Below are 27,398 nucleotides of genomic sequence, written 5' to 3'. Positions count from 1 at the left end.
GCGAAGGCCGCACAACTCGGCAGGCACTCCAAGTCAGGCAGGGCAGAAGCCGTAGGAAAGTCTGCGCTCTGTCCCCGGACTCTTCCAAGCAATAGGGACCGAGGCTTGAACCCAGCCCCTCCCACTCGCTATGGTGGCCGGAAAGGTCCTTGACTAATGGACAGAGTATGCGTGAAAGACGGCGCAAGTGGATTAAGGACTTCTAGGCTCAGGGAAGGGTTAAAACCTGTACACTCAGATCCCCTTCCCACACCGCCGCTCTCTGTTTTCCTAAAGGGCTATCACCCAACAAGATTTTCCATTGGTTTAGAGACGGAAGGACCCGCCTTTCCCCGTTGTCGATTGGCTGACTCTTCAACCAACGGATTGGAAGGCGGGGCTTGGACGCTTTCCGATTGCATCAGCTGATCCTTTCCGCGCCACGTGGCGCAAGCGCAGTGTTCCCGGGTCCCCAGCCTGCCTGTGACTGGCTTCGGCTCTCCTCTCTTCTGGAGCGTCACTTTTGTGTTCCGTCTTCCCTTCGTGGCTTGTTGATGTCGGAAGAGAAGGATAGCAGCCCTTCAGGGAAGATGGGAGGCGAGGAGAAGCCGGTGAGCGAACTGAGGGGGACCCGGAGGCAGGCTGGGGCTCTGCTTGGTGTCCACCGCGCCCAACCAGGCGGGAAGGAGGAAGCGGCCCGAGCCGTGTGGGTCGGGCCGTGTGGGTCGGAGGGACCCGAGGGGGACAGTGGAGCTCCTGGAGGAGTCAGAGCCTCTTTCGGGCAGAGAGTGTCCATTTATAAAGTAGGGCGGGGCCTTACAGGTCATCTCTAGGTCCATCCTCTTTTTGCAGATGAAGAAACTGAGATCCTGAGTGAGGGACTAGCTTAGAGTCCAATTAGAAGCCGCGACAGAATTAGAATCTAGGACACGGGACTCCCAGAGTAATGCTTTTTACTCACCTTAGGCGGGAAGAACACTGCAGAACCTTGTTTAATCCTAAAACCCCGTAGGGATTCCCTTCACTTTAAGAAAGGGAAAACTGAGTCCCCGAGATCTGACCCAATTTACCCAGTTTGGGTGGTTTATAGTAAGCGGTAGAGGCCGGGTGTCTTAGAGAGGTTACACACTTCCCCTGCCTGGTGCTGTAGACATGCCTTAAAACATTCACACCTGCTGATCATTTCAGCCTTGCACTTTGACTTTGGTCTCATCTGCTTCTTAGGAACAACTCCCAGGTCACTTTCACACCACTGGAATGAGTTGTTTTGTTTTGTTTTTTAAGTGATAAAGCAAAGGGGAGGTTCATTCTGCCAGGCACTGCTGGAAGATGAAGGTAAGCAGGTGAAAAGGACCTAGTAGTGCCTGATACCAAAGACTTCACAGCCTGGTGTGTGAGGCAGGAAAAAAATCATTGTGCAGTGTGATCAACCATGTGGGATTACAGAAAGAGAGAGCACCTAACTCTGCTTGGGCGCAGCTCGTTTGGATTCACTTAGGAAGTACGAGTCTTAAGTGCACCAGGTAAACCACGCATGGCAACGCTTCCCAGATAAAGGTAGCAAGGTCAGTAAAAACGGACACCCAGGAAGTGTCCTTAAGCTGCTTGCAAGGGATCAGCCTGTAGAGGGAGCCACAGCTCTTAGAAGGATTTCAGGAGATAGACACTTGAAATTGTATTCTACAGGTGAAAGTTTTTAAATAGGAAAATGGTAAGTGTGGATTGTAGTTTTAATTAATGATCATTCAGGCATCGGGATGGAAGGTGTGTTGGAAAGAGGTGAGGCCACAAGCAGGAGGCTGTTGCAGTAGTCCAAGTGAGAAGTGGTGATGTCTCAAGCTAAAACAGCCTCAGCCCTAACTCTGAAAGGATAAATCGCATAGAAGCAACAGTTTTCTCATCAGTAAAATAAAGATGCCCTCTAACTCAGGAATAGAATGGGGAAAATGCATATGTGCATATTCTAAACTGCATAAATGAAATTTTAAGGTGATCAATGGTGCCTATCCATAGAGTTTTCTCCACTTACATTTTTCACTTAAAAATGGTATCTTTATTGTTTTGTAACTTGTTTACTTTTTTTGCTTAATAGTCTATAGTCAACAACTTTCCATGTCCACAAATATTATGTTATGCCATTCTTAATTGGAGTTGTTGTAGAGCTAACAGATAACATGATTTCTCTGCAATACCTAGTATTGAGTGCTCACTGGGGGTCTGGTACTATATTATGCATTACGTGCATTAACTCAGCTTTTTCAATCCTTATAATAACTATGAATTGGGTTCTGTTATCCTCGTTTATACAGATGAGGAAACAGGCAACGAACAAGTAAGTACCTTGCTCAAACCCAGTATTCAGTAACCAATACTTATAGCTCTGGTGCTGTCTTACCTCCTGTCCCCTGCCTAGTAATGGGTCAGGGACAGATACCGAATCAAACTGTTGGTCTTCAGGACATACCCGAAGACCTGTCCCAGTCTCTGGGTTTGAGTTTACACCACAGTCTGTATAGGTACTTTTCCTTCGACTCCTAAATATCCCTGAGGAAGGAAATTCTGTAGCTTCTCTTCACAGTTCCAACTTTCGGATTGAAATTTTAGATTGCTTGTACATAAATGCATGATGCATAAACTCAGATTTGTTTTCTGTTTTTGTTGGAAATAGAGAACAGTTGCCAAACATCTTCCTTATTGTTGTAGTAAAGATAGACTGGAGCTCAGGGTTCTAGAGTAACTTGTTTTAAAGTCCTGGCTCTGCTACTTACTAACTGTATACAAATAAGCAAAATACTTTATTCTCCTTGGGCCCGTATTCTCATTTGTAATAAAAGAGGTATTTAGACCACAAAAAACCTTTCTGTTAATTTTCTCCTTCTTTTCCAGTACTCCTGTTCATTTGACAAATATCCATACGACTAAAACCAAAAACATACAATCAGAAAAGTAGAAGTATCTCATTATTTTTCCATTTTAAACCTGCACACCTGTGGTTCAATTTCATCTCTCTTCCTAGAGATACTTGACTAGTTCCATCATTTCTACAGTAGAACAAAGGCATATAGAGAGTCTTATAACTTTATTGGTTAGTACTTCTTGATTAGAATAGGTGTAAGTTACATTCATTATTTATCTACTGACTATAAATGAACCTGAAAAGTTTGTGAAATCCAGAATCGCAGAGTGGGAAAAGTTTAAGCTCAACTTGAAATTAGAAGTCATATTTTTTAATTTAGTTTATTTTTTAAATTATACAAGTAATACATTTCAAAATGTTCCACTGTTACATGGGTAAATAAACAGTGGAATATTATTTGGAATAAAAAAGAATGACGTACTGATGTGTGTAACATGAGTGATCTTGAAATCATGCTGAGTGAAAGAAATCAGTCAAAAAGACCACATATTATATGCTTCCATTTATATGAAGTGCCGGGAATAGGCAAATATATAGAAACCGTGGATTAGTGGTTGCCAGGGGCTGGGGAGAAGAGAAAATGGAGTGGCTGCTAATGGGGACAGTGTTTCCTTTTGGGGTGATGAAAATGTTTGAAAACTGAACGTGGTGATAGTTGAATGAATACATTAAAAACTATTGAATTGTATACTTTATATGGGTGAATTGTATGGTGTAGGAAAGTATCAATAAAATTGTCAGGAAATAAAATCAAAGACCACAAATATACAGAAAACTGTAATAAAGACCCCCCCCTTCTTATTCCCAGTTCTACCCTCAAAACTCCTTCACTAATGATCATTTTCCTCCTTAGAGTGGACCGCTCTCAGCACCTGGATGCGTATCTTTCCTGTGACTTACGTGTGAATCTAGAAAAATCATCTAGCTTTTTCGGATTTAATTGTTTGTGTAAAATAGGAACGATAATAATGTCAATCTCACAGGGTTGCTGAGAACTAGATGCAGATTGTTTGTGGGGAAACTTTGTACATTGTAAAACTTGGTAGTACAATTTGCTTTAGGATGTTTCTGTCTGAGCACTGAAGTAAGGTGTTCATTTCTGTGAAGATACTTTTCACAGCATCCTATAATGCATGTCAGGGTTTCTTGACCTTGTGGACTGGATAATTCTGTGTTTGGGGAGGCTGACCTGTGCATTGTGGGATGTTTAATAACATCCTTGTCCTCTCCCCACTGTATGCCAATTGCACCCCCCATTTGGGACAACCAGTGTCAACTGACAGTGCCAGGTATCCGCTAGGAGCAAAATGTTCTTCTGGTTGACAGCCACCAGTATAGACCAGCTTTACACTGGTTGCCTTTTTACACAGGATTTACTGCTTTAAAACTTTCTATGCCTTCATGTACTTCTACTTATTCCTTACGGAAACCCCAAAACCCCGTAAGATAGAAGTGTTTGCTTCTGTCTAAGCCCTTGTCTCTCTTAACGGACATGATTTCCTAAAACACTCTGTTTTAGTTAGCCTGGTTTTGTCATTCTCTCTCTTCTCATTCTCTCTCTCAACATTTCCATCAGTTTATTTCCTCCATTCTCAAAATCCAGTCTCTTAAAATCTTCATTCATTAAAGTTAGTTGTCCTAACTTACTTAACATCTAATCATAATGCTGCAGCTGTACTCTTTCCTCCTCTGGGAGGTTCTCACATGTGTGTGCCTTAGTTTCCCTGGAGAGATTAAGTTTGCACATTGTAGGGACAGGCTTCCTGTCCTAATCCCCCACATTGTAGGGATTAGGCTTCTTTCTTACGGTTTAACAAAAATCTATGAGCACAGTCTCTGAGTAGTACTTGTAGAGTGGTTGGATATATATTAGATTCAATTTTTTTTTCCCCTGCAAATACTAATAAATTGAATGAATAAATTGCATGCCTTTTTGTGGCCATATACTGAGTATATGTCCAGGCAAACCTGAAGTGAGAATCACAGGACAAGCAAAATAAAGGAAATTTGAGGACTTGACTATTATCAAATAACTCCTTTCTACTTTTTTAAGACGTGCTTATTGCAAGTTGTTAATTTGTCTTTGTCAATGGTGAAATTTTTTGTCTTTTGAAATCACATTACTCACCCCTCCCTTTTTTAAATACGTGCTCAAATAATATCCTCAGAACTTTTCTGGGTGCAGCATGAAGGGGTGTCAGATTAGAGTAGAATATAAAATCATATTTCTTCTTTGCTTATGTAGGTAGGTGCCGGGGAGGAGAAACGAAAGGATGGAGGCAAGAAGAAGAACAAAGAAGGATCTGGAGATGGAGGTCGAGCAGAGGTGAGTGTTTCAGAGCCCTGTTGTCAAAGATTGACAGGTGACAGGTCTCACACTTAATCTGTGTAAGATTGTAGATGGTTTACATGGCAGTAGGTGGAAAACTCTGGGAGAAGGATTAGGAAAGGAAAGTCTGAGTGGGGGAAAAGATTCACAGCTATTTATTATTGAACAAGGAAAAGAATATTGAAGTAGGATTGAAAGATAATCTGTGGGATTAGATATAAAAATCAGAGAAAAAAAGCTAGAAAGAAGGGGATTGGTAATTACTCAGTTGACAGCTTGGATGCCAGCTGTCTGATCATTTCATTCAATAGGATACTAAGAGGTAGAGACTTGATGTTTAAGTTTACACTGAATGCAGCAGATATCAAAGAGGGCCCAATTCCTTGACCCATCACACTGTTTCCACAAGGACTTGCCAGTAGGGTCTGGTTTTGAGCCAGATAGATCTCCTTGGGGCCTCGCCATTGTAAAGAAAATGCTTATAGTTCCTCCAGCTCTCACTGAGTGTAGGTGGCATTTCAAAAGTCAGCCTAGAATCAACCTGGTTTCTGGGTGTTCTGCTTTGAGGCGGTTAAGCTCGTCTTCCCACTTTATTTTTGAAGTTGAACTGCTGTGAACCATGTTTCAGTTTTTGCTTTAGTCATTGCATTTTATTAGAGACTCCTTGGAAAATCACCAGGATGTGGAAGCACAAAGGAGCAGGCGTTCTAGAAGTGTCCTGTAAGACAGTAAAGCGGCTTTACAGAGCTGCTCTTACTAATGCTGTGTTGCTCAAGCTGAAGGGTCAGTTGGTAGGTGATCAAGAACTAAGTGTTGCTTGGAGCCCCACCCAACCATTTCTCTTAGGTTTTGTTCATTATAGTCCGCTGTAATTGTGGGGGAAGTTGTTGGTTGTGAATTTTAAAATTTGCAAGTGAATAGAAAAATACATATGTTTCCTCATCTGTTTTTCATGTTTTCAGTACAGTGGTACGTATTAATTCCATCACAGCTTGAGATTTAGCCTGCAAAGAGGAAAGAAAAGGTGCAATTAAAGGACCCTTCTGAAGAGAATATGTTGAGTACAAAATGTGGCATATGTGTCTTAAATGATCTGTCTGGAAAAAAGTTCATAGTGAGCGGTCCAAGACCTTTCCTCCTCCTCCTCTGTGCTCCCATCACTTATGTACTTGTCTTACCTCCCTTCCAGGGGCAAGGTGCAGGTGTTAGTCTTCTCTTTGAATTCGGAGAGAATTTTCCTTGAATGGGAGCCCTTAAGTCAAATAAATTTGTAGTTGGTTAGTTAAGAATTGTAAGTGAACTTACAGTCTGACCAGCTACACAGATGGTTCCTTGAACAAGATTGAAACAAAATGGAAAAGCCATTTTATTTCTAGTATTATTTATAACTATATGTGTCATTTAGATAGAAAAACCCTTCAGAGGACATCTTAAAAGGAAAAAAATCACCTTTTGCAAATAGCAAATGGTGGTAATTGTCCATTTAAGATACTGACAGCCATGTGTCTGTTGTTATTTATATTTTTTGTTTTTTAAAAAATTCTTATAGTAAAAATTAGAAGAAAACAGCTTTTAATTCCTTTTCTTACCTTAATTTTAGGATAAGATTTAGCTGTGCTTCATAATTTGGGCAATCCTTTTACCATTGTGCATTAGTAATCATAATTTTTGTATTGTCTGTTTTTATTCTTTCTTTCTTTTTTCTAAAGAGGAAAACAAGTATTTACTAATCATTTATTTCCTCTTTTCTTGTCTTGCAGTTGAATCCTTGGCCTGAATATATTAACACACGTCTTGAGATGTATAATAAACTAAAAGCAGAACACGATTCCATTCTGGCTGAGAAGGCAGAAAAAGATAGCAAGCCGATTAAAGTCACTCTGCCTGATGGTAAACAGGTCAATGCAGAATCCTGGAAAACTACACCATATCAAATTGCTTGTGGAATTAGGTAAAAGTTACACCTGTCTTGACCTTCTGTTGTTTATAACTAAACTCTTTTTTTTATTATCTTGTTAAGTTTTATCTTCATGATATTTTTATGTTACTGTTTGTGTTTTTAATGTTTAATTTATATTATTTGGGATTTTAAAAAAATTAAAATGCTGTGGAGCTCTGTTCTCAGGATTCAAAGTTAAGGGGCGCCTGGGTGGCTCAGTCTATTAAGCGTCTGCCTTTGGCTCAGGTCATGATCACAGGGTCCTGGGACCCCTGCTTGGCAGGGAGCCTGCTTGTCCTTATCCCTCTGCCTACCACTTCCCCTGCTGTGTGGACCTGTGCGCTCTCTCTGTCTTTCTGTCTCTGTCAAATAAATAAATAAAATCTTTTTTTTTTTTTTTGAAGTTACTTCTAAAAAAAAGATTCAAAGTTAATTTTTGAGAGAGTCCACTTTGGTTCTTATGTGACAAAGGATTTTATATTATTAATTCTTCTACTTCGTAAATATCACAAAACCAAGTAGACAGTGTTTCACCTATTCTGACTTAAATATCTGTTTTGAAGTTAAAAATGAAGGTAGAACATCTCACATGGGGCAGTTAAGAAGCTGATATATGACACATGAAAATAATGTACTATTTTTATAAATCCAAAGAAACATGGCTGCTCTTAAAACTTGTATTGGGTTGGGAAGAAATAACAGAATTAGATGCAAACTTTGTAGGACAGTTCAAGCTTTCTAACTCTGGTATGATTGGGATGAATCATTGTTTAGAGGAAATGATACAGATGGGAAAGCATCAATTGATTCACCTGTCTCATACCAGGTATGGGTTAGGGTTAGTTGTCCAGCCCAGGAGCAAGCATGGTTCTTAAATGGTCTGAAAAAAAAACAAGAAAACTAAGATGTGAGAGACACCATGTGTGGCCCAGTCTGAGATATTTAGCTCTTTACAGAAAAAGTTCACCAACTTCTTTCTTGAACGTTCTGATTTAAAACATAATAATATATATTCACTATATCCTTCACCCTATATATGTAATTATTTCTGTTTTTACTAATTCATTATATGTTGATTTCAACCACCTGCCATCACCATGTAATTGTTAAAAATGGTTTTATTATCATCAGTTTCGTACTGTTGAACCTAAGGCCTAAAAGAACAAGTACAGAAAGAGGTTTGGGAACCAGCCTAGCCGGTTAGTGGGAAGACCATGATCATGATGCAGCTGGTGAGCGTAGAAGCAGTTGGCCTATGAGCCATGAATATTGTCCCGTGGACACTAATTAGTACTTTTTACAAAGAAAATGGAGTGTTTCTGTTAATTTGACCATTGCTTCTATCTAAAGTACTTCTATTTTACTCCAGAGGAAGTATGAAGAAAATTGTAATATTTAGTAGATTTTCATGTGAGATCATAAATAACTGGATAGACCTCTGAATATAAGTTCAGCCTTTCATTTTAGATGTAACTAATAGCCTGAATTACATAGCTCTTCCTCCGTTGTTGAACATTGAGATTGTAGCGGTTTAATTCAGGCTCCTATTAGTCCAGGAACTTTTTTTCTACATTCTACAGTGTTGTCCTCCAGATTACATTGCAATTTTATCAAGTAACTGATTAGAAGATACTTTTTTTGAGAGCTGCAAAATTTTACATAAGGCAAACTGATCTGCAAGTGAGGGTGCATTATGACATTTTTACAAAAGTCCAGAATAAATTCTTGGCTGTTGTGTGCAGAATTGTAGCATAAGTAACAGACTGTTGAAAGGTTTGGATAATCAGTTGTGAATACAAAAGGGAAGAAAAAAAAAAGGCGTGTTCCATTTGCTTCAAAAGGTTTTTCTTTGAAGTTTTGTTTTAAATCTGAAAGTTTAAATACTTTATCTTTTCTTTGGAAAATTGAAAAAGATGATCTAATATGTTCTGTGCATATCTACATTTTCATAGTAACTGCTATTAACATCTCAAGGTACCATTTTGGGCCCTGAGATAAAAGCCATTTTCTCCCAAAGAATACAGAGACTATTAGTCACCTTTTGGTCAATTCTTTAATCTTCTGAAAACTTTTACACCGATATGATAAAATACATTTCTCTCTGCCAGATCTGTGTATGTGTTATGAAGTGTGTATATAGTTTTCATTTTACGGGCTTTATATGAGCTCAGAAAGAAAGAAAACATTGGACGTAATCTGTGGGAAATTCAGTGAATTTGAAAATGGGATAGGAATTTATAGTTTGTTTTCTCAAGGGGCGAGGTTGGATGTGCTTAGTTGTACTTATACAGAATAAGGAGGGAACCATCCAGCCCTACAAGGCTTGTCAACTGAAGCTTTCAGGTGGTAGGCCTTCAGCTCAGGTCATGATCTCAGGGTCCTGGGATCGAGTCCCGCATCGGGCTCTCTGCTCAGCAGGGAGCCTGCTTCCCTCTCTCTCTCTCTGCCTGCCTCTCCATCTACTTGTGATTTCTCTCTGTCAAATAAATAAATAAAATCTTTTAAAAAAAAACAACAACAACAAAAAAAAACTAACAATACAAAGACAGCAAACTTCTCCTTCACAGTGTGGAGTGTTGTCTGCTGTGTCTAGGCTATGACAGACTGTCACTTCTCTAGCTGCCCATTCAGACCTATCATCTGATTAATCTTACTCACTTCTCTAGCCACGCAGCTTCCTGAACCTTTCTTAACTCCCATCTCCCTCGTCTAGAGTGCTGTCTCCTCTCCTTTTCTTCTGTGTAGGCCGCGATCCTTCAGCCCCTCATTACTTAATTCTCAAAGCTTGTCCACACTAATCTGACTTCTGCTGCATTCCAGTCCTCAGAATTCCTGTGGTTCTTACACTTGGTGTGGTCTGATTGTGTGGTCTTAATCGCTTGGTGTTAGTTTATATTGTGTACTCTGTGCTGTATGTGTGCAGAGGGCTTTTTAAATCCATATTATAAACAAGTTGTATTGAATAGTCCTGTATTTTACCTATATGCTTGCTAGAAATCATACCATCTTAGGCATTTACAGAATTTATTCTATCTCACAGAAAAGAGCTATTACAGATTTCAAGCAGGAGGAAGAGGAAAAGAGTTACTCAGTAGCCCCTCTTTTTCTTTTTTGGAGTCTAAATAGCTTGGTTTTGTGGAAAACTATTGGGAGAGATGAAAAGATTAATCAAACTGCTGAAAATTGCTTGTTTATCACAGTTATGTCTGCTTAAATAATAGGCATTAAATGTAAGTAATAGTATTCTAGATTTGGGGGATCCTCTAGTTATACTTGGGTACATTTTGGGAGTTTGTTGTTTTTTTCCATTTTATTTCAGAAAGCTATAATACATATAATTAATATATGTAGTGTTAATATAGAATATATATAGTGCTTATTTTCCTGTTCTTATTCTCACATTAAGTGTTTCACTGCAGAAGATTCTTTCTTACATCCTTTTGTATATATATATATGCTTGTGTGTATATTTTTTCAGTCAAGGCCTGGCTGACAACACTGTGATCGCTAAAGTGAATCAAGTTGTCTGGGACCTAGACCGTCCTCTCGAGGAAGATTGTACCTTGGAGCTTCTCAAATTTGAGGATGAGGAAGCTCAAGCTGTAAGTTTTTATTTAGTAGTCACTGAATTGCAAGATAAAGGTTCACATTTCCAGTCTCTTCCTGCTCCCACTGTCAGTGGGTTTAGAGTTGACTGGTATCTTATTATCATATTTGAAATCTTCATTATATCTTTCATTTAGGAAAGCAGCATAAAAGAGCATGCCTTGTGTATTTAAGAAGTGAACTTGAATAAATTTATTTTCGTTACTGGATACTTCAGTGAGAAAAATGTTTGGGGATTTTTATCAAATTTTTATTAAAAATTGGCAAAGCAAATAAAAATTCCTTTACCCTGTCAGTCAACACTTAAGCAGTATGTATAGATCTTACAAATAAAATTGAACACATCTTTAAACTACTGTCCCTATTGAATGATTAATTTCCTTATTTTCCTCCTCTTAAAATGCAAATCTGCTTGAAAGCACTACAAAAATCAGCCTGCACTTGATGGCAAGGTTTTCTTCTTATTTCTCCGTGATGGTATACCATATAAAGGAAAATAAAATATTTTGTTTTATTATGACAGTTTACTTAAATATGTGTTGTGGTGGTTTTCAGATGTATTCCGCATTCCTTAAGTTTTTTATGAAAATTTAAAAAATCATTTCAGTACCTTCCAAATCTTAAAAATATAGCTTTGGATATATTCCGACTCATCTGACCACCTTAAAAACCAAGTACAAATGACCCCTAAGCAATATGAGTTCGAACTGTGCAGGTCTACTAATACACAGATTATTTTTCTATAAATAAATGTAAGTATTGTTTGAAAAAAATAGATGTATTTTCCATATGATTTGCCTAATAACTTTTTTTTCTCCAGCTTGCTTTATTGTAACAATGCGGTATATAACGTGTATATACCCTGCAAAATATGTGTCAATTGACTATGTTATCACTAAGGCTTTGGGTCAGTAGTAGGCTGTAGTAGTTAGGTTTCTGGAGAGTCATGAGTTGTACTAAGGTTTTTGACTGCATGGAAGGTCAGCATCCCTAACCCCCCTACATTGGGAAGGTCAGCTTCCCTAACCCCTACATTGTTCAAGGGTCAGCAGTGCTGCTGTCAGATTTCAGTATCCATATTGTTTGTCCGTGTGTTTTATAGATGAGTTGTGGGGACAAGTTACAGCACCTTGGTTGTTTGTAGCCAATAAGGAAAAAGAGTGTTATTCTTAAAATGTCCCACATCTCAGTAAGAGCCACAGCATAGCATGTGGGAGGTAGGATATAGGCTCGTTGTCTCAAAAGACCCTGAGTCATTACCGTCAATAAGACAGTCATTTTGTGAGTAGCAATTGTTTTCAGGGACCAGAGTCCATCCCTTTTAATTAATTATGCTAATTTGAATTTAATTTAATTAGTTTGAAAACAACTAAACCAGATGATCTCTAAGGTACAAATGCAGCTTCGTAATTAAAACCCTCTTAAATTATTTGGCTCTGCATAGAATCACACCAAAGTTTTATACATTTATAAATTTAGAGTTTTTTCATGTCTTAGGTTTATTTGTAGTAAATTTTATATATCTCTTTTTTAAGGCAGCCATATTAATTTACAGCATATATGCTCAAACTCAGACCATCCCATTTTTCTTTGTGTTTTCAGGTATATTGGCATTCAAGTGCTCACATAATGGGTGAAGCCATGGAAAGAGTCTATGGTGGGTGTTTATGTTATGGCCCACCAATAGAAAATGGATTCTATTACGACATGTACCTTGAAGAAGGGTAAGTTATGTAACTGAATTAAAAAAAAGTTTGGAGTTACTCAGAGTACATACGTTATTTTTAAAGAGCTCTCAGTAAAGAAGGAATGATAATAAGCTTACTGCTTAATAGTCACCAAGTGTTTCCACTACCAAAACTTGAAGTGTTGTAGTAACTTATGAAGTACTAGTAACTTACAAGAGCTCTATTGTAGATCAGTGGAGGAAGAGCCCTAAGGGATGTTGGGAAATAAAATGAGGCCGATCATAGCAGTGGTGGAGGGAGGGTTCACTGGTGAGGATAGTCTCCATGATGACCAAGGTAGAAGCCACTGAAAATATAAAATACAAAAATAATAATAATACCTGGTTTAAAATTCTAATATATGACACAAGGGTCTTTTTTTTTATATTAAAACTCTTCACATTTTTTTAAAGAAATACTTCACCAAGCTACTAGGTGAGTAGAATAGAGTGGAAAGAGATTAATTATACTTCCTCTTCCTTCAGGGGTGTGTCCAGCAATGATTTCTCTTCTTTGGAGGCTTTATGTAAAAAAATCATTAAAGAAAAGCAAGCTTTTGAAAGACTAGAAGTAAAGAAAGAAACTTTACTGGAAATGTTTAAGGTAAACATACAGCCTCCACTTCTGTATTCCTCTGTAATGTTACTTGAAGTTGTCACACTGGGGTTTAGTGTATCAAGTTAAAGCATGTTCTTTAGAAAAACACAAGTGTTTTTAAAACATGAAGTATTGACATACTTGTTTTCCTACAGTGCTTCGATAAGATGTATTTTGAGTTATATTTCAGTTGTAGTATTTAGAGATAAAAATTAAAGGAGGGTTTTTAAACAAACAATTTTCCTATTTTTAGTATAATAAGTTCAAGTGCCGGATACTGAATGAAAAAGTGACTACTCCAACTACCACAGTCTATAGGTGAGAATGTCAAATGTCATTAAATGTAACTAAAAGGTATATATGTCTTTTTAAGTCTTTCTTTTTAAAATTTCCTTTCTTTTTATCTCTAGGTGTGGCCCTTTAATAGACCTCTGTCGGGGTCCTCATGTCAGACATACTGGCAAAATTAAGACTTTGAAAATACACAAAGTAAGCAATGTAACTTTAGAGACTGTATGAATAATATTTATCTAGTATAGGTTATGCGTTTCAACTTCTCTTGGTTTCTCTTTCTGCCTGTTTTTCCATTGCAAACTTAGGGATGGATTTTTTTCCTCATCCTAGTAATTGCTCAATGTCACTAGTCTTTTTTAACTGAAAGTCTGAAATGGTGACTGACTCACCATTCATCACCGGAGCACATGGGGATGGATGGAGCTTTAGGGAATTCCCAAAACCCACACGGTCATGGTTCTAAGAGCTTTGAAACTCACTATTAGTATGTGCTTTTGCCCTTTGTCTGAAGTAATAATTACTTTACTTGTGCTTTTTAACCAAACTAGTCCTGCCTGTTTTTGCCAGTTCATAAATATTTTATGAGTGATTATTCAGTTGCACTTTTTTTTTTTTAAAGATTTTTTTATTTATTTATCAGAGAGAGAGAGGGAGAGAGAGCGAGCACAGGCAGACAGAATGGCAGGCAGAGGCAGAGGGAGAAGCAGGCTCCCCGCTGAGCAAGGAGCCCGCTGTGGGACTCGATCCCAGGATGCTGGGACCATGAGCTGAGCCGAAGGCAGCTGCTTAACCAACTGAGCCACCCAGGCGTCCCTCAGTTGCACTTTGAATTATAAAACTAAACTGGGTCATTTTAAGATTTTTTGTTGTTTTTGGTTTACTTTACATTTTTGCTTAATCGTCTTGTGGCTTTCATCTCATGTTCGTGGGGTTGTGCTTTGAGTGGATAGTTGAGAGGGAGGTAATTTTCTTATCATGATGACTGCTATAAATTTGGCTCAGTGACCAGTATAAGAAATAACATCTAGTTCAAAGTAAGTGAGATATTAACAAATTTGAATATTGTTTCATGGTTAATCTTTGTTTTCAGAATTCTTCCACATATTGGGAAGGCAAAGCAGATATGGAGACTCTACAGAGAATTTATGGCATTTCATTCCCAGATCCTAAAATGTTGAAAGAATGGGAGAAGTTCCAAGAGGAAGCTAAAAACCGAGATCATAGGAAAATTGGGAGGGTATGTTAAAAGAGAATAATAGTGTTTCTAGACTGAATTTTCTTTATTTTTATCTGTAACTCAGTTGTATTAAGTACTAGGAATTTCCTCTTAAAAAGATGCCGTGGCTTTCTAGTAGTTATTCTGCTATATTCTATATAATCCATAGATTACTTACTGATCATTATTGTTACCTTACTCTTTACTGTCCTCATTATCTTTCTATGATGTACTCAGTACCACCCAAAGACTCATTTTAACTAGTGCTTTTATTGAGAACAAATGCTGATGACCTGGCTCACAGTAAAAGAAGCATAGCAGTGTTTCATAGAGCTGAGAGAGAGATAACCTTGGACATTCCTGGTCTCACTGACTTATTTTAAAGACATGGAAACTGATTTCCCCTGAAATTAATCTACTTGTTGCCCAAGGTGACATAGCAAGTCACCAGGGGATACTGTGGTGTCATTTTCTTTATCCCTCTACCCCTTAAAGTTTTCTAAACTAGAAGTTAGGTTTGATAAAAACATGACATTTCTAAAATAGCGTTCGCTCTGTGCGATCTCCTACCCTGCTTTCTTGGTGGCCTAAAATAATTTCCAGTGGTAAGGAAGTACCAACAATTGGTGGGGCCCCTCCCTAAGAATTCTGGGTATTTGTTGGGGGAGTGGTCGGCAAGAAGGCTGGAGGTTATGCTGCTTTCACCAAGACCCAAAATCAGGCAACTTCATCAGCATCTTCTCTTTGATTATCGCTGTCATTTTCCTGGTCTCCTTTCTGCTCCTCTTATTTGGAAAAAAAAATATATTCACATCCCAGAGGTTTGAGGTATTAAAACTATGAGACCTCCCGCTGTGGATAATTGAAAAGAACTAAGACCCCTGCTCCAGGTCATTCTTGGGTAAACTTGACTGGATTCAGGAATGTAACAGGCAGAGAATGTACTTCATGCTAAGTTGCAAATCAACTGCGATTCTATGCTATTGAATGGCACCAGAAGTGTTAACGTTTTCTTTGATTCGGGAACGGCATACATTAGAATACAAGATATCATGGTCATATTCTGAACTCAGGAACACTGAAGTTTATGTTGATGTTATGTGCATATAGAAACGTTCTTTTGCTTTTCTTTTACTCAGGACCAAGAACTATATTTCTTTCATGAACTGAGCCCTGGAAGCTGCTTTTTCCTGCCGAAGGGAGCATACATTTATAATACACTTATTGAATTCATCAGGGTAAACCATATTCATTATTTTCTTCTGTAAATTTAGGATATAAGTTGATGATATTAAATAAGGTCTTCTGAAAGGAAAAGATAATCTTGTATTTGAGAAGAAACATTTAAAAGAATGAAAATGCAAGTGTGAATTTCCATAAAATGTTTTAAAAATCCTTCCTCCTGGGGCACCTGGGTGGCTATCCGTTAAGCGTCTAGACTCTTGATCTTAGCTCAGGTCTTAATCCTTAGGGTCATGAATTCGAGCCCCACATCGGGAGCCTACTTAAAAAACAAAACAAAACAAAAAACAAAATTCCTTCCTCCTAATACATGACTTTGTCCTTATACATGTGTATGTACTCAACAGAGAAGCTGGTGAACTTTAAGTGGGAACTCTGTGTGCTCTTTGACAATTTATATTTTCCTCAAAAAAACAAGTTAGTCATTACATTGCTTTTTTATTCTTTACAAAATACAAAGTCTTTCAGGCTTATTCAAATTTGTAGGGAATAATACCACTGCCATCTGCGTACTCACCACCTGATTTACCACACATGGGCAATGGCCTTTCTTGCTTCAGATTTTTTATTTAAGTAAAATAATACATACAGTGTAAAGGAAAAACTCCCTTTTAGGACCCCTTTTATTCATTTCCCTCCTTTACTAGAAGAAACTACTATTTAGAGTTAGCATCTATTCATGTTATTTTATATCTACCCATACGTATGTACCCTAAATTATTTATGTGTTTGTGGAGTTCAGATTTACATAAATGAAGTCCCATCGTGTATCAGTCTTCATAATGCAAAAAATCATAATATTTTTAAAATCCTGCTTATTTTCACTTGCTATTTTATTCTTTAACGACCCACACTAGGCCCATTCCTTACCGGTGGACACTGATGTGATTTCTCATATTACTGATTATACAGTAATAGCATTGTTTTGATAGCCCTCCTTATGTATGTGTGCAGGGGTTTCCTCTTTGGTATATACCTCCAAGTGGAATTTCTGGATTGTAACATGTGTGCTTCTTGAATTTCCCTAGATAGTATAAAACTGCTTTTTAAATTTTACTCCCACCAGAAGTATGATGTTCTCTGTTCCCTGCATGTGTATCGTGTGTGTTTTCTAACAGAGTGAATATAGGAAACGAGGATTCCAGGAGGTGGTCACCCCAAACATCTACAACAGCCGACTGTGGATGACGTCGGGCCACTGGCAGCACTACAGTGACAACATGTTCTCCTTTGAGGTGGAGAAGGAGCTGTTTGCCCTGAAACCCATGAACTGTCCTGGACACTGGTATTTCGCAAAAATTTTCCTTTACTGCAGTTGGTCCTGGATTACTCTCCCTCTTTTGAAAGTATTTTTGTTAAAAACAAATTGTGCAATCAGAAGAATATTTAAATGCAACATTACTATGATATTATAACTTCTTTCATGCACAGTTAGATCCTCAGGTATGTAGATATTCAAGAACAGCGGTGGGGTAATAGCAGCGAATGGGCAGTGTATAAAACAGGGAGACTGAATGTGGGCGCAGCAAATTCTCTAGATGTTGTTTGTTTGTTTTCTTTTTCTTAAACATGTTCTTTTAAAACCTCGCTAACAAATCGACCTCCTTGGGAGATCTGCCTTGCTTTGCAGTTATTTTACTTTCTGTCCTTGAAAGTTAGCTGAAGAGTGACTTCAGGGGAAGACTAGGGAGAGCCGTGGCTCTGGTCACTCAGTGTCCGCAGCTCCCAGCAGCAGGGCCTCGGAGCTGAGGGCCGAGAGGACTGTTCATAAGGGAACTGGGTTGTAAGTCAGGGAGCCAACTAGGTTTGTTCTTAGTTTCCCCAGATTCTCTAAAGTTGCTGAAACACCTTCAGACAGACAGAACTGAAGCAGTTTTGAGAGTGACAAGAAAGCAGTCTTCAGTTTCCAGTGTATTAAATGATTAGTATGAAGCCAAGGTTTTTTTTTTTTAATACGAGCATTAAAGGCAGTCCTCAAATTAATGGAACTATTGAGCACAAGGATTTGACTCCAGACCCATGTTGGAATCGGTTTTTATCTTCTGTTAATTGTGGATGGTTGTATTATAATGTATTTGCTGTTTTACTCATGCAAGTACTTATATTCTGGTATGAACTCCAGGATTTGAGAAATGTTGCTTGTATGTTTTATGCTTGTGAAATTAAATATCAGTGGGCTTTAATTTTCTTTTTTCTTCAGCCTTATGTTTGATCATCGGCCGAGATCCTGGCGGGAGTTGCCCCTGCGGATAGCTGATTTTGGGGTACTTCATAGGAATGAGTTGTCAGGAGCGCTTACGGGACTTACACGGGTACGAAGATTCCAGCAAGATGATGCTCACATATTCTGTGCCATGGAGCAGGTATTATGAAATTCTGTGGGATAAAATAATTGAAAGAATTGTGAATAAAGTCAAGGAAAGTTACCACTTGTCTTTTTTTTTTTTTTTTTTTAATTTAAAGATTGAGGATGAAATAAAGGGTTGTTTGAATTTCCTACGTACGGTATATAGTGTATTTGGATTTTCTTTTAAACTGAACCTGTCTACCCGTCCAGAAAAATTCCTTGGAGATGTTGAAGTATGGAATCAAGCTGAGAAAGTAAGTTTTGTTTTTCAGTATACTTGAATGCTATTTGACGGAAATGAACTTGTTCCAAGAAACCCAAGCCTCTTTAAATGGCTAAAAGCAAGAGAAAATTGAAATGGTTCCTAGGCTTGGGCAAGCTAGTTTTTTAATGTATGATTTTAGATTATAAATAGTTGATATATTTTCAGTCATCGAGCTGTAATTTACAGAAGGGGGGGATTGGAGGAAGGTGGTCCAAAGATAAAAACTTCCAGTCATGAGAACAGCAGGTACCAGGGACATGATACGCATCGTGATGCCTGTCGCGAACACTGCTGCGTGGTACACAGGAAGGGTGGTCAGAGAGTAAATCCTGGGAGTTCTTGTCACGGGGAGATGTGTTCATTTTTCTTCCCTTTTCTTTTTATTATGTCTGTATGAGAAGATGGTTGTTTACTGAATCTAACATGGTAATCATTGTACAGTATATGTAAATCAAACCATTGTGGTGTACTTCTTTAATCTATACAGTGATGTTTGTCAGTTACTTCTCAGAAAAGGAAATTTGTATGTGAGTGTGGTTCAGTGGACGAAATTCTAACACAGAGCACAGGGACTCATGAAAGTAATTACTATAGTTTTAGTCTTAGATCAGGCTAGAGGAAGGGAAGTTGCAAATGAACAAAATAAAAATCATTTTTCTTTATCCTTAGCAACTTGAAAACAGTCTGAATGAATTTGGTGAGAAGTGGGAGTTAAATCCTGGAGATGGAGCTTTTTATGGTCCAAAGGTCAGTATGAAAGTATATTTGAGTAATGTGATTTTTATTTTGGGGCGAAGAGGACCTACTTTAAGTTAAGAAAGAAAGAGAGAAAGCGAGAAAGAAAGCAGGCCAGTCCTGTTATAACTACTGAGTTCAGCTTTAATATAGACAGCAATTTAAAATAACCCAATCTTTACTATTTAGATTGATATACAGATTAAAGATGCGATTGGTCGGTACCACCAGTGTGCAACAATCCAGTTGGATTTTCAGTTGCCCATCAGATTTAATCTCACTTTTGTAAGGTGAGTTTCTGGTGTCTGCTCTGAGTATATGTATTTAGGGGCATATAAAGGGATATGTAAAGTAAAACAAAATTTTTTTCCTATGTAGCCATGATGGTGATGATAAGAAAAGGCCAGTGATTGTCCATAGAGCCATCTTGGGGTCAGTGGAAAGAATGATTGCAATCCTCACTGAAAACTTTGGCGGCAAATGGTAATTTTTTCATTGTTTTTGTCCAGACAGTGTAAATTGACTAGAAGAAATGTCTGCTGTACAGTTTAGTTATACAGTAAAAAAGGAGAATGATCTGATTCGTCCCTTCTAATTAATGACAAGTGTTCACTAAGGAATCATAATCAAAACCATAATTTTTGCTTTAAGAATAATTATTAGTGATTTTATTTATTTCAGAACTTGATTTGTTTGAATGTTATATAATACTTTCTAATTAGGAGCTACTAGACACTAAGAAGCACATTTGTTGTTTTGGGATTAGTATGGTTTTGATGTTTTTGTCTGAGTAAACAAGAGTGGCTTTGGGCTCTCCTCTTTGAATATTGTTGATCATAATAAGCAACTATTTTGACATCCTTTAGAAGCCAATTACTATTTTAATTGAAAGTACAGACTCCAAACTGATCAACACCTTTTGTCTTGTTTCTACAACATTATGCTTTTGCTGGCAGGAAATGAGCCCATGACTTCGATTTTATTTTTAAGCACTTTTGTCTGGGCCCACAATTTGTAAGGGCAGTTGAAAGCCACATAAGGTTATAAAACACCCATTACGTAGAGTCTGCTGTATTGATTGTATTGATGCAAAACTTTTGTAAAATGTAAATCTGTTCTATCTTACATGTTGTAGTCATTTCAGTTTTATTTCTGATTTGGTTAGTTCAGTCTTTAAGGAGAGTTCGTCATACTTGTCAGTGAAATGAGATCATCGCTTTTTAGTTCTGTTTCACAAAACCAAATCGAATATAGAAAAAAATTCTCTCCATGGTTTCTAGAGAATAGGACGATCCTCAGCTGGTTGTGCCAGCCAGTTCCGGTAGAATTTAGTGCCTTATCCTTGCTGTAATAAGACAACTGAAACTAGAGCAGTGATGAAGAGAAGTACTAGACCTAATGTCTGCAGCACAGTGAGAATTTAACATCTGAAATACTCCACAGGTAGAATTACAAATGCTCAGTTTTTTAAAAAGAAGTGAAAACATAAGAGAACATAGGGTGGTCAGGCTTGCAAGACTCCTGGACATAAACAGGGCGCTACAGGTGGCAGTCTGCCTTTCAAAAAAAAAAAAGTGGAAACACTCATTTTTATCAAATACCATCACCAGTTGTTATCATTTACAATTTCCTGAATCCTGCAGCATGGATCTTGAATGACTGAAGGCACAGTCTGGTCCCAGTGCCCCGGAAAGAGTAGTTACTAAGAGAATGTTGAACAGTGACTCACTAAATGAACTTCTTTGTTAGCCCCGCTGGCCTCTGGTGCATGAGGTTCTGTTTCCCTGAGAAACAGAACAGGTCGAAATATGAGGCGTAGACCCTGCCCTCGATGTGCTTTGCCATCTGCCTGGTAAATCAAACCTTAGTTATGGATTTTCTTGCTTTAAGGTTCTCTCTCTGCCCCTCAATCTCCTCCCTTTAGTCTTTATTGGATATAAGGGGCAGGCTGAGAGTGTTTTGAATGTGGCTTTTGCATATTTCAGGAAAAGATACTGAAAGGTAAACTAAGAAATGTGCCGTCCTTGTTTAGGAAAGGGTCCCAATCCACATTAAATATTTTTAATTTCTTCTGAAGGCCCTTCTGGCTGTCTCCTCGTCAGATAATGGTAGTTCCAGTGGGACCAACATGTGATGAATATGCCCAAAAGGTAATCCTTAAATACAGCTTTTCTTTCAATTTACTGTCTGTCACTTGACTTTTTAAATCTCATTACAATATATATCCTTGGTAGATCAAGCCACTTGTGGTATAAAGAAATGTTACTATTTCTGAATAGTTTACATTACCTCTTTTATACTTTTCCTGCATGTTCATGATCAGAAGATGTAATTTGGATAGTGTTTTATATACTATTGTATATTTAGTGTTTCGTATGAGGAAATAGTGAATGCTATATATTTCATATATGCAATATGATATGTAATTTCAGATGCATAATGCAATTTAAGTTGCTCTTTGACTCAGAAAGTAATTTTTGTTCATATTTGTAATGTATATTTCTTCAATTATTTGTAAATTTTTTTTAGGTTAATGGTGTGCCAGACCCATGTTTTGCCTTACCCACCAAAAACCTACCTTACATATAGATTCGTAAATATCCATTCATACTTACATCTTAAAGACTAGAACAGTCTTTTCTGTTATAGCGACAATTCCATACCAAGGAATTTCAAATCATTAGAAGTTGTGTTATAAATAAGCATTGTTTTATAATTGCAAGCTAAAGGTAATAAATTGACTGGTTAAAACAGATCTAAATATCAGAGAACAATATCGTAACCTCACAGCCATCATCTTTCTGCGTCATCAGAAAAAATTACACCCAGGTCTTAACTGTCTTTAAAAAAAATTCATGAACATTAGACCTCCTGAAAAGCAAACCATTCAGACATACTGTGTTTCTGTTACTGCAACAATAGTTTTTAGTTGTAAATGATAAAAATCAGTTATGTCCCATGGTTAATTGATTATACTTTCTCTTATTTGCATTATGAAAGTTCACATGATAGGAGAAAGGTCTATAATTAAATAACTTATTTCTCAATTGTTGCCAATACTGACTTCTCCCATTCCATCGGTGGTGGGGGTGGCATTTCGAATTATGCAAGCATGGCTTTTTGGCTATGTTGAGTGGACAGGGTTGGGGGGAGCACTACTGCTGTTACTTAATGACTAGAAACCAGAGGTACTAAACAGCCTGTGATTATCATTCCACTTCCCCGAGTAGTGCAGCTCACATGCGTGTAAGGGCCCATGTTAAGAAACTAAAACACTGGTGTTTTATTCTTTAAAATAGCATACAGTTGAAAATATAGTCCTGTCCTGGCACTCTCAATAAACTGTGTGTAAGGACCCTTCTGAAATCTGTGTACTTAACAAAAATCTCTGTTGGTTAATGATCATGTAGACATAACAGCCTAGTAATGAAGTAAAACTGGTTTATTCAAATCTTGTGTCCTGTTAGTGGTAATTGGTTATCAGGTAGATGGAAATTTTAATATAGTTTAATTTAATTTACAAATAGTAAAATTTAACATAGTATTGAGTTTTTGTAGAAAGGAAAAATACTAAAAATATTGTTTACTATTTAATGTACAAAAACTTAAGACGGTTAAGTGGAACTAGTATTTTTTAGGGGAGAAAGAAAGGGCATGGAATAATAATCTCTAATGTAAATAGCCATCTTTAGATTCCTGGAAGTCTATTTCGGGAAATTCCAATTTGATCTTTGCCTGTGGCTCCTTAAGAAGGAACCTTAGGAAGGTTTCTTTTTGGGGCACCTGGGTGGCTCAGTCAGTTAAACATCCGACTCTTGATTTTGGCTCAGGTCATGATCGCTGGTTCATCAGATCGAGCCCCGTGTCTAAGATTCGGTCTCTCCCTTTCCCTCTGTCCCTCCAATACCCACCCCCACTTGCACACTCTCTTAAGAAAAACAAAAACAAACAAAAAAAACCTTTGTTTTAATCAAAAAGGAAGTACCTGGGGCACCTGGGTGGCTCAGTGGTTTAAGCCTCTGCCTTCAGCTCAGGTCATGGTCTCAGGGTCCTGGGATCAAGCCCCACATCAGGCTTTCTGCTCAGTAGGGAGCCTGCTTCTCCCCCGCCCCAACCACCCCCACCACCTGCCTCTCTGCCTACTTGCGATTTCTCTCTCTCTGTCAAATAAATAAATAAAATCTTTTAAAAAGGGGGGGGGTGCCATTCAGAAAGGAAAAAAACTACTCAAACTTGTTCTCTTTTATTTTACATAAATTACTCGTGTAGAGTTCTTTTTTTTTTTTTTTTTTCCTTATAGAGTTCTTTGTAGCTTAGGTCATATATACAAGGTTATTATTAAAGAGACAGTGTTAAAAGACAATTTATATGGCGGTTTGTATTCCACTTTCTAGAAACAAAAGAAGCTATTAAGGTGATTTGGACCTGTTGTTTGTGCTATCATCAATTTCTTTCTTTTTTTTTTTTTTTAATTTTTTATTTTTATTTTTTTCCAATTTATTTATTTTCAGAAAAACAGTATTCATTATTTTTTCACCACACCAGTGCTCCATGCAAGCCATGCCCTCTATAATACCCACCTCCCGGTACCCCAACCTCCCAACCCCCGCCACTTCAAACCCCTCAGATTGTTTTTCAGAGTCCATAGTCTCTCATGGTTCACCTCCCCTTCCAATTTACCCAAAAGCACATACCCTCCCCAATGTCCATAACCCTACCCCCCTTCTCCCAACCCCCCTCTCCCCAACAACCCACAGTTTGTTTCGTGAGATTAAGAGTCACTTATGGTTCGTCTCCCTCCGTATCCCATCTTGTTTCATGGATTCTTCTCCTACCCACTTAAGCCCCCATGTTGCATCACCACTTCCTTATATCAGGGAGATCATTTGATAGTTGTCTTTGTCCGCTTGACTTAATTCGCTAAGCATGATACGCTCTAGTTCCATCCATGTTGTCGCAAATGGCAAGATTTCGTTTCTTTTGATGGCTGCATAGTATTCCATTGTGTATATATACCACATATTCTTGATCCATTCATCTGTTGATGGACATCTAGGTTCTTTCCATAGTTTGGCTATTGTGGACATTGCTGCTATAAACATTCGGGTGCACGTGCCCCTTTGGATCACTACGTTTGTATCTTTAGGGTAAATACCCAGTAGTGCAATTGCTGGGTCATAGGGCAGTTCTATTTTCAACATTTTGAGGAACCTCCATGCTGTTTTCCAGAGTGGTTGCACCAGCTTGCATTCCCACCAACAGTGTAGGAGGTTTCCCCTTTCTCCGCATCCTCGCCAGCATCTGTCATTTCCTTGTTGATTTTAGCCATTCTGACTGGTGTGAGGTGATATCTCATTGTGGTTTTGATTTGTATTTCCCTGATGCCGAGTGATATGGAGCACTTTTTCATGTGTCTGTTGGCCATCTGGATGTCTTCTTTGCAGAAACATCTGTTCATGTCCTCTGCCCATTTCTTGATTGGATTATTTGTTCCTAGGAACATTGCCAAAGGCAAGGGAAGCAAAGGCAAAAATGAACTATTGGGATTTCATCAAGATCAAAAGCTTTTGCACAGCAAAGGAAACAGTTAACAAAATCAAAGAACAACTGACAGAATGGGAGAAGATATTTGCAAATGACATATCAGATAAAGGACTAGTGTCCAAAATCTATAAAGAACTTAACAAACTCAACACCCAAAGAACAAATCATCAATTTCTTTTAAAATGCCGAGCACACACAAATGACAGCAAGGACTGAATTCCTCTTCCCACCTTGCTGCCTATTTGAGAGATTAGAGATACTACATTCTGTGTTAGACTGGATATCTATCACTATGTGTTAATATGGAGACTAATAAGCAATTTATTTCTTGGCAGCCATTAAGTGAATTTATGTTTGCAAAGGGATTTTTTTTTCTTTTGTAAAGAGAGCTGATTAAAGTTAGCTGATTGCCTGAGTTCTGATTTTTATGGGTTTTCTAAAACAATTACCTCTCAAGAGCAAAATATGTCTTTTTATTTTTTGAAAATGTAGTCCTAAGTCACAAATTAATAATATATGCTTCAATGTATCTAGTAGCACTCCTTTTTAAATATTTGTATGACTGTCCAAATCATACATTAAATAAAATCATTCAAGATCAAAATCTAATTCTTATTTTAAATCTGAAGAATTCTGTATCTGTTTAAATAGGTACGGCAACAATTCCATGATGCTAAATTCATGGTGGACATTGATCTGGATCCAGGCTGTACGTTAAATAAGAAGATCAGAAATGCACAGTTAGCACAATACAACTTCATCCTAGGTAAGAAAGGAAACTTACTGAAGAAAACCTGCCAAACCTTAAGAAGACACTAAAATCTTGAGACTTAAGAGAATTGTGGTTGATAGTTTAATTCCCTCTAATCCAGATTCTTACACTATGAAGTTCTTTCATTTGTTAGAACAAAGGGAAATTTTGGTGTAAAAAAGAATATTGTTTAAAAGTTTGTATAAAAATCTTCTTTCCTTTATCTCCTGTTCTTTTTATATGGTAAGTTTTTATTAAGTTGGCTGGATTAAGTGACTCAGTAAGTACAGTGGTTTGAAGCATTGTAAAGTGATCTATTTTTTTAAATGAAAAGATTCTTAAATTGGTCGCCTAACTATACATGGTCACCTGAATATTTTATTTTATTTTTTTCTTAAATAGATTTTATTTTTTAGAACACTTTTAAGTTCATAGCAAAATTGAGCAGAAAGGACAAAGTTACCTGTGTATCTCTTGCCCAAAACCGACACAGCCCACCTCACTACCAACATCCTGCACCGAACTGGTATACTTCTTAACAAAGTCCTCAGTTCACATAGGGGCTCACTGTTGGTTTTGTCCATTCTGTGGGTTTGGCCAAATATATAATGAGATTCCACCATTGTGGTTTCGCTGTTCCCCCCCAGATCCTCTGTCCTCCACATACAAAACACTCTCTTCCTAACCACAGATGAACACTGAGGGGTTTTGTTTTGTTCCGTTTTGTTTGTTTGTTTGTTTTACTAATTCCATGGTTTTGCCTTTTCCAGAATGTCATGTAGTTGGAATCATACAGTATGTAGCCTTTCTAGACTGGCTTCTTTCAGTGAGTGAGAGGCATTTAAGTAAAATTCCTATGTGTCTTTTCATGGCTTGATAGCTCATTTGAACATTTTAAAAAATCAAAAGCTACATGGTGGCTTTTAGGTCCTAGGATCATTTCTGTTCAAATGTTCGAGAAGAATCCTTCCACCTAATAAAGCTTGACGTCTTTTGTTTTAGTTATCGGGGAAAAAGAGAAAGCCAGCAGCACCGTTAATATCCGTACAAGAGATAATAAGGTCCACGGAGAACGTACGATTGCTGAGACCATCGAGCGGCTACAGCAGCTCAAGCAGTCCCGCAGCAGGCAGGCAGAAGAAGAGTTTTAATGGCGAACTTGACCCAGATTGGCTCAGTGGGAAAGGATGAACAGTGTTTCTGAAATATTAATTTTATACTCTAGAGAACATCAATTTATACCAAATTTGGAGTAGTTCGGTGGAGTCTGCATGGGTGACAGCAGGATCAACCTATTTTGTGACCTAGACGGGTTTTAGATAACATGTATTTGAAGGAGATCATTAAAAGACACTAAATGATTTTATTTAGTGGATTTTATTTAGTGGAAATAAAACATGAGGAATGCTATAATGTAATGTGGGACAATGTTTTTTATAAATTTAATGAAGTTGAAAAACAAAAATTTTCAGATTTGATGAAAGTAAAAGACCAGAATTGGATTATGTTGTAAAAATAAAAACTTGAATTCATGTAAGTTTCAATGCTCTGTCCTTTGCATATATATACACACACACACACACATACACACACCTGCCTGGAACAAATTGTGTGATTCAGTGTTTAATGTTTTCTAATATGATGTCTGTTTGGTGGGACTGCTGTTCTCAGAGTGGGGGATGGGCTGGGTGCCTGCTTCTCTGGCCTAGGAGGCAACTTTTAGGAGCGTCACTTCTTTACAGATGACACCAGTTAGAACCAAATATGGATCTAATATAAAGTAGATTTGCACAAGGTTTTAAGATGAAGATGAGTTTTTATAACATTTTTTTTTAAGATTTATTTATTTATTTGACAGACAGAAATCACAAGGAGGCAGAGAGGCAGGCAGAGAGAGGAGGAAGCAGGCT

At 37.8% G+C, this 27,398-nt stretch overlaps 1 protein-coding gene across 2 annotated transcripts; it reads left to right on the top strand.

Annotated features, from left to right (window-relative positions):
- The first annotated feature begins 410 nt into the window (after nt 1–410).
- TARS1 (threonyl-tRNA synthetase 1) lies at nt 411–27,032 on the top strand. 2 transcript variants are annotated; one of them, XM_044233071.1, is made up of 19 exons: nt 411–590; nt 5,142–5,222; nt 6,986–7,176; nt 10,643–10,766; nt 12,373–12,494; nt 12,983–13,100; nt 13,348–13,412; nt 13,505–13,583; nt 14,479–14,625; nt 15,744–15,842; nt 16,965–17,131; nt 18,047–18,209; nt 18,310–18,447; nt 19,128–19,205; nt 19,383–19,483; nt 19,572–19,676; nt 21,271–21,343; nt 25,389–25,503; nt 26,491–27,032. In XM_044233071.1, the coding sequence occupies exons 1-19, from the start codon at nt 534–536 to the stop codon at nt 26,637–26,639; spliced, it is 2,172 nt and encodes a 723-aa protein (XP_044089006.1). In that variant the 5' UTR covers nt 411–533; the 3' UTR covers nt 26,640–27,032. The 2 variants fall into 2 exon arrangements, with proteins under 2 accessions (XP_044089006.1, XP_044089014.1); XM_044233079.1 differs by lacking the exons at nt 411–590; nt 5,142–5,222 and adding an exon at nt 6,215–6,281.
- Nucleotides 27,033–27,398: the final 366 nt, after the last annotated feature.

The sequence above is a fragment of the Neovison vison genome, chromosome 1, assembly GCF_020171115.1.
Source record: "Neovison vison isolate M4711 chromosome 1, ASM_NN_V1, whole genome shotgun sequence".
Classification (NCBI taxonomy): Eukaryota; Metazoa; Chordata; class Mammalia; order Carnivora; family Mustelidae; genus Neogale; species Neogale vison.
Note: the sequence above shows the minus strand (reverse complement) of the source record. Positions and strands in the feature narration are given on the sequence as shown.

Coding starts and splice junctions, on each gene's coding strand:
- TARS1 (XM_044233071.1), top strand. CDS start 534: ATGTCGGAAGAGAAGGATAGCAGCCCTTCAGGGAAGATGGGAGGCGAG. Junction 13,101..13,347: donor CTTTACTGGAAATGTTTAAG/GTAAACATACAG, acceptor TCCTATTTTTAG/TATAATAAGTTCAAGTGCCG. Junction 14,626..15,743: donor ATCATAGGAAAATTGGGAGG/GTATGTTAAAAG, acceptor TCTTTTACTCAG/GACCAAGAACTATATTTCTT.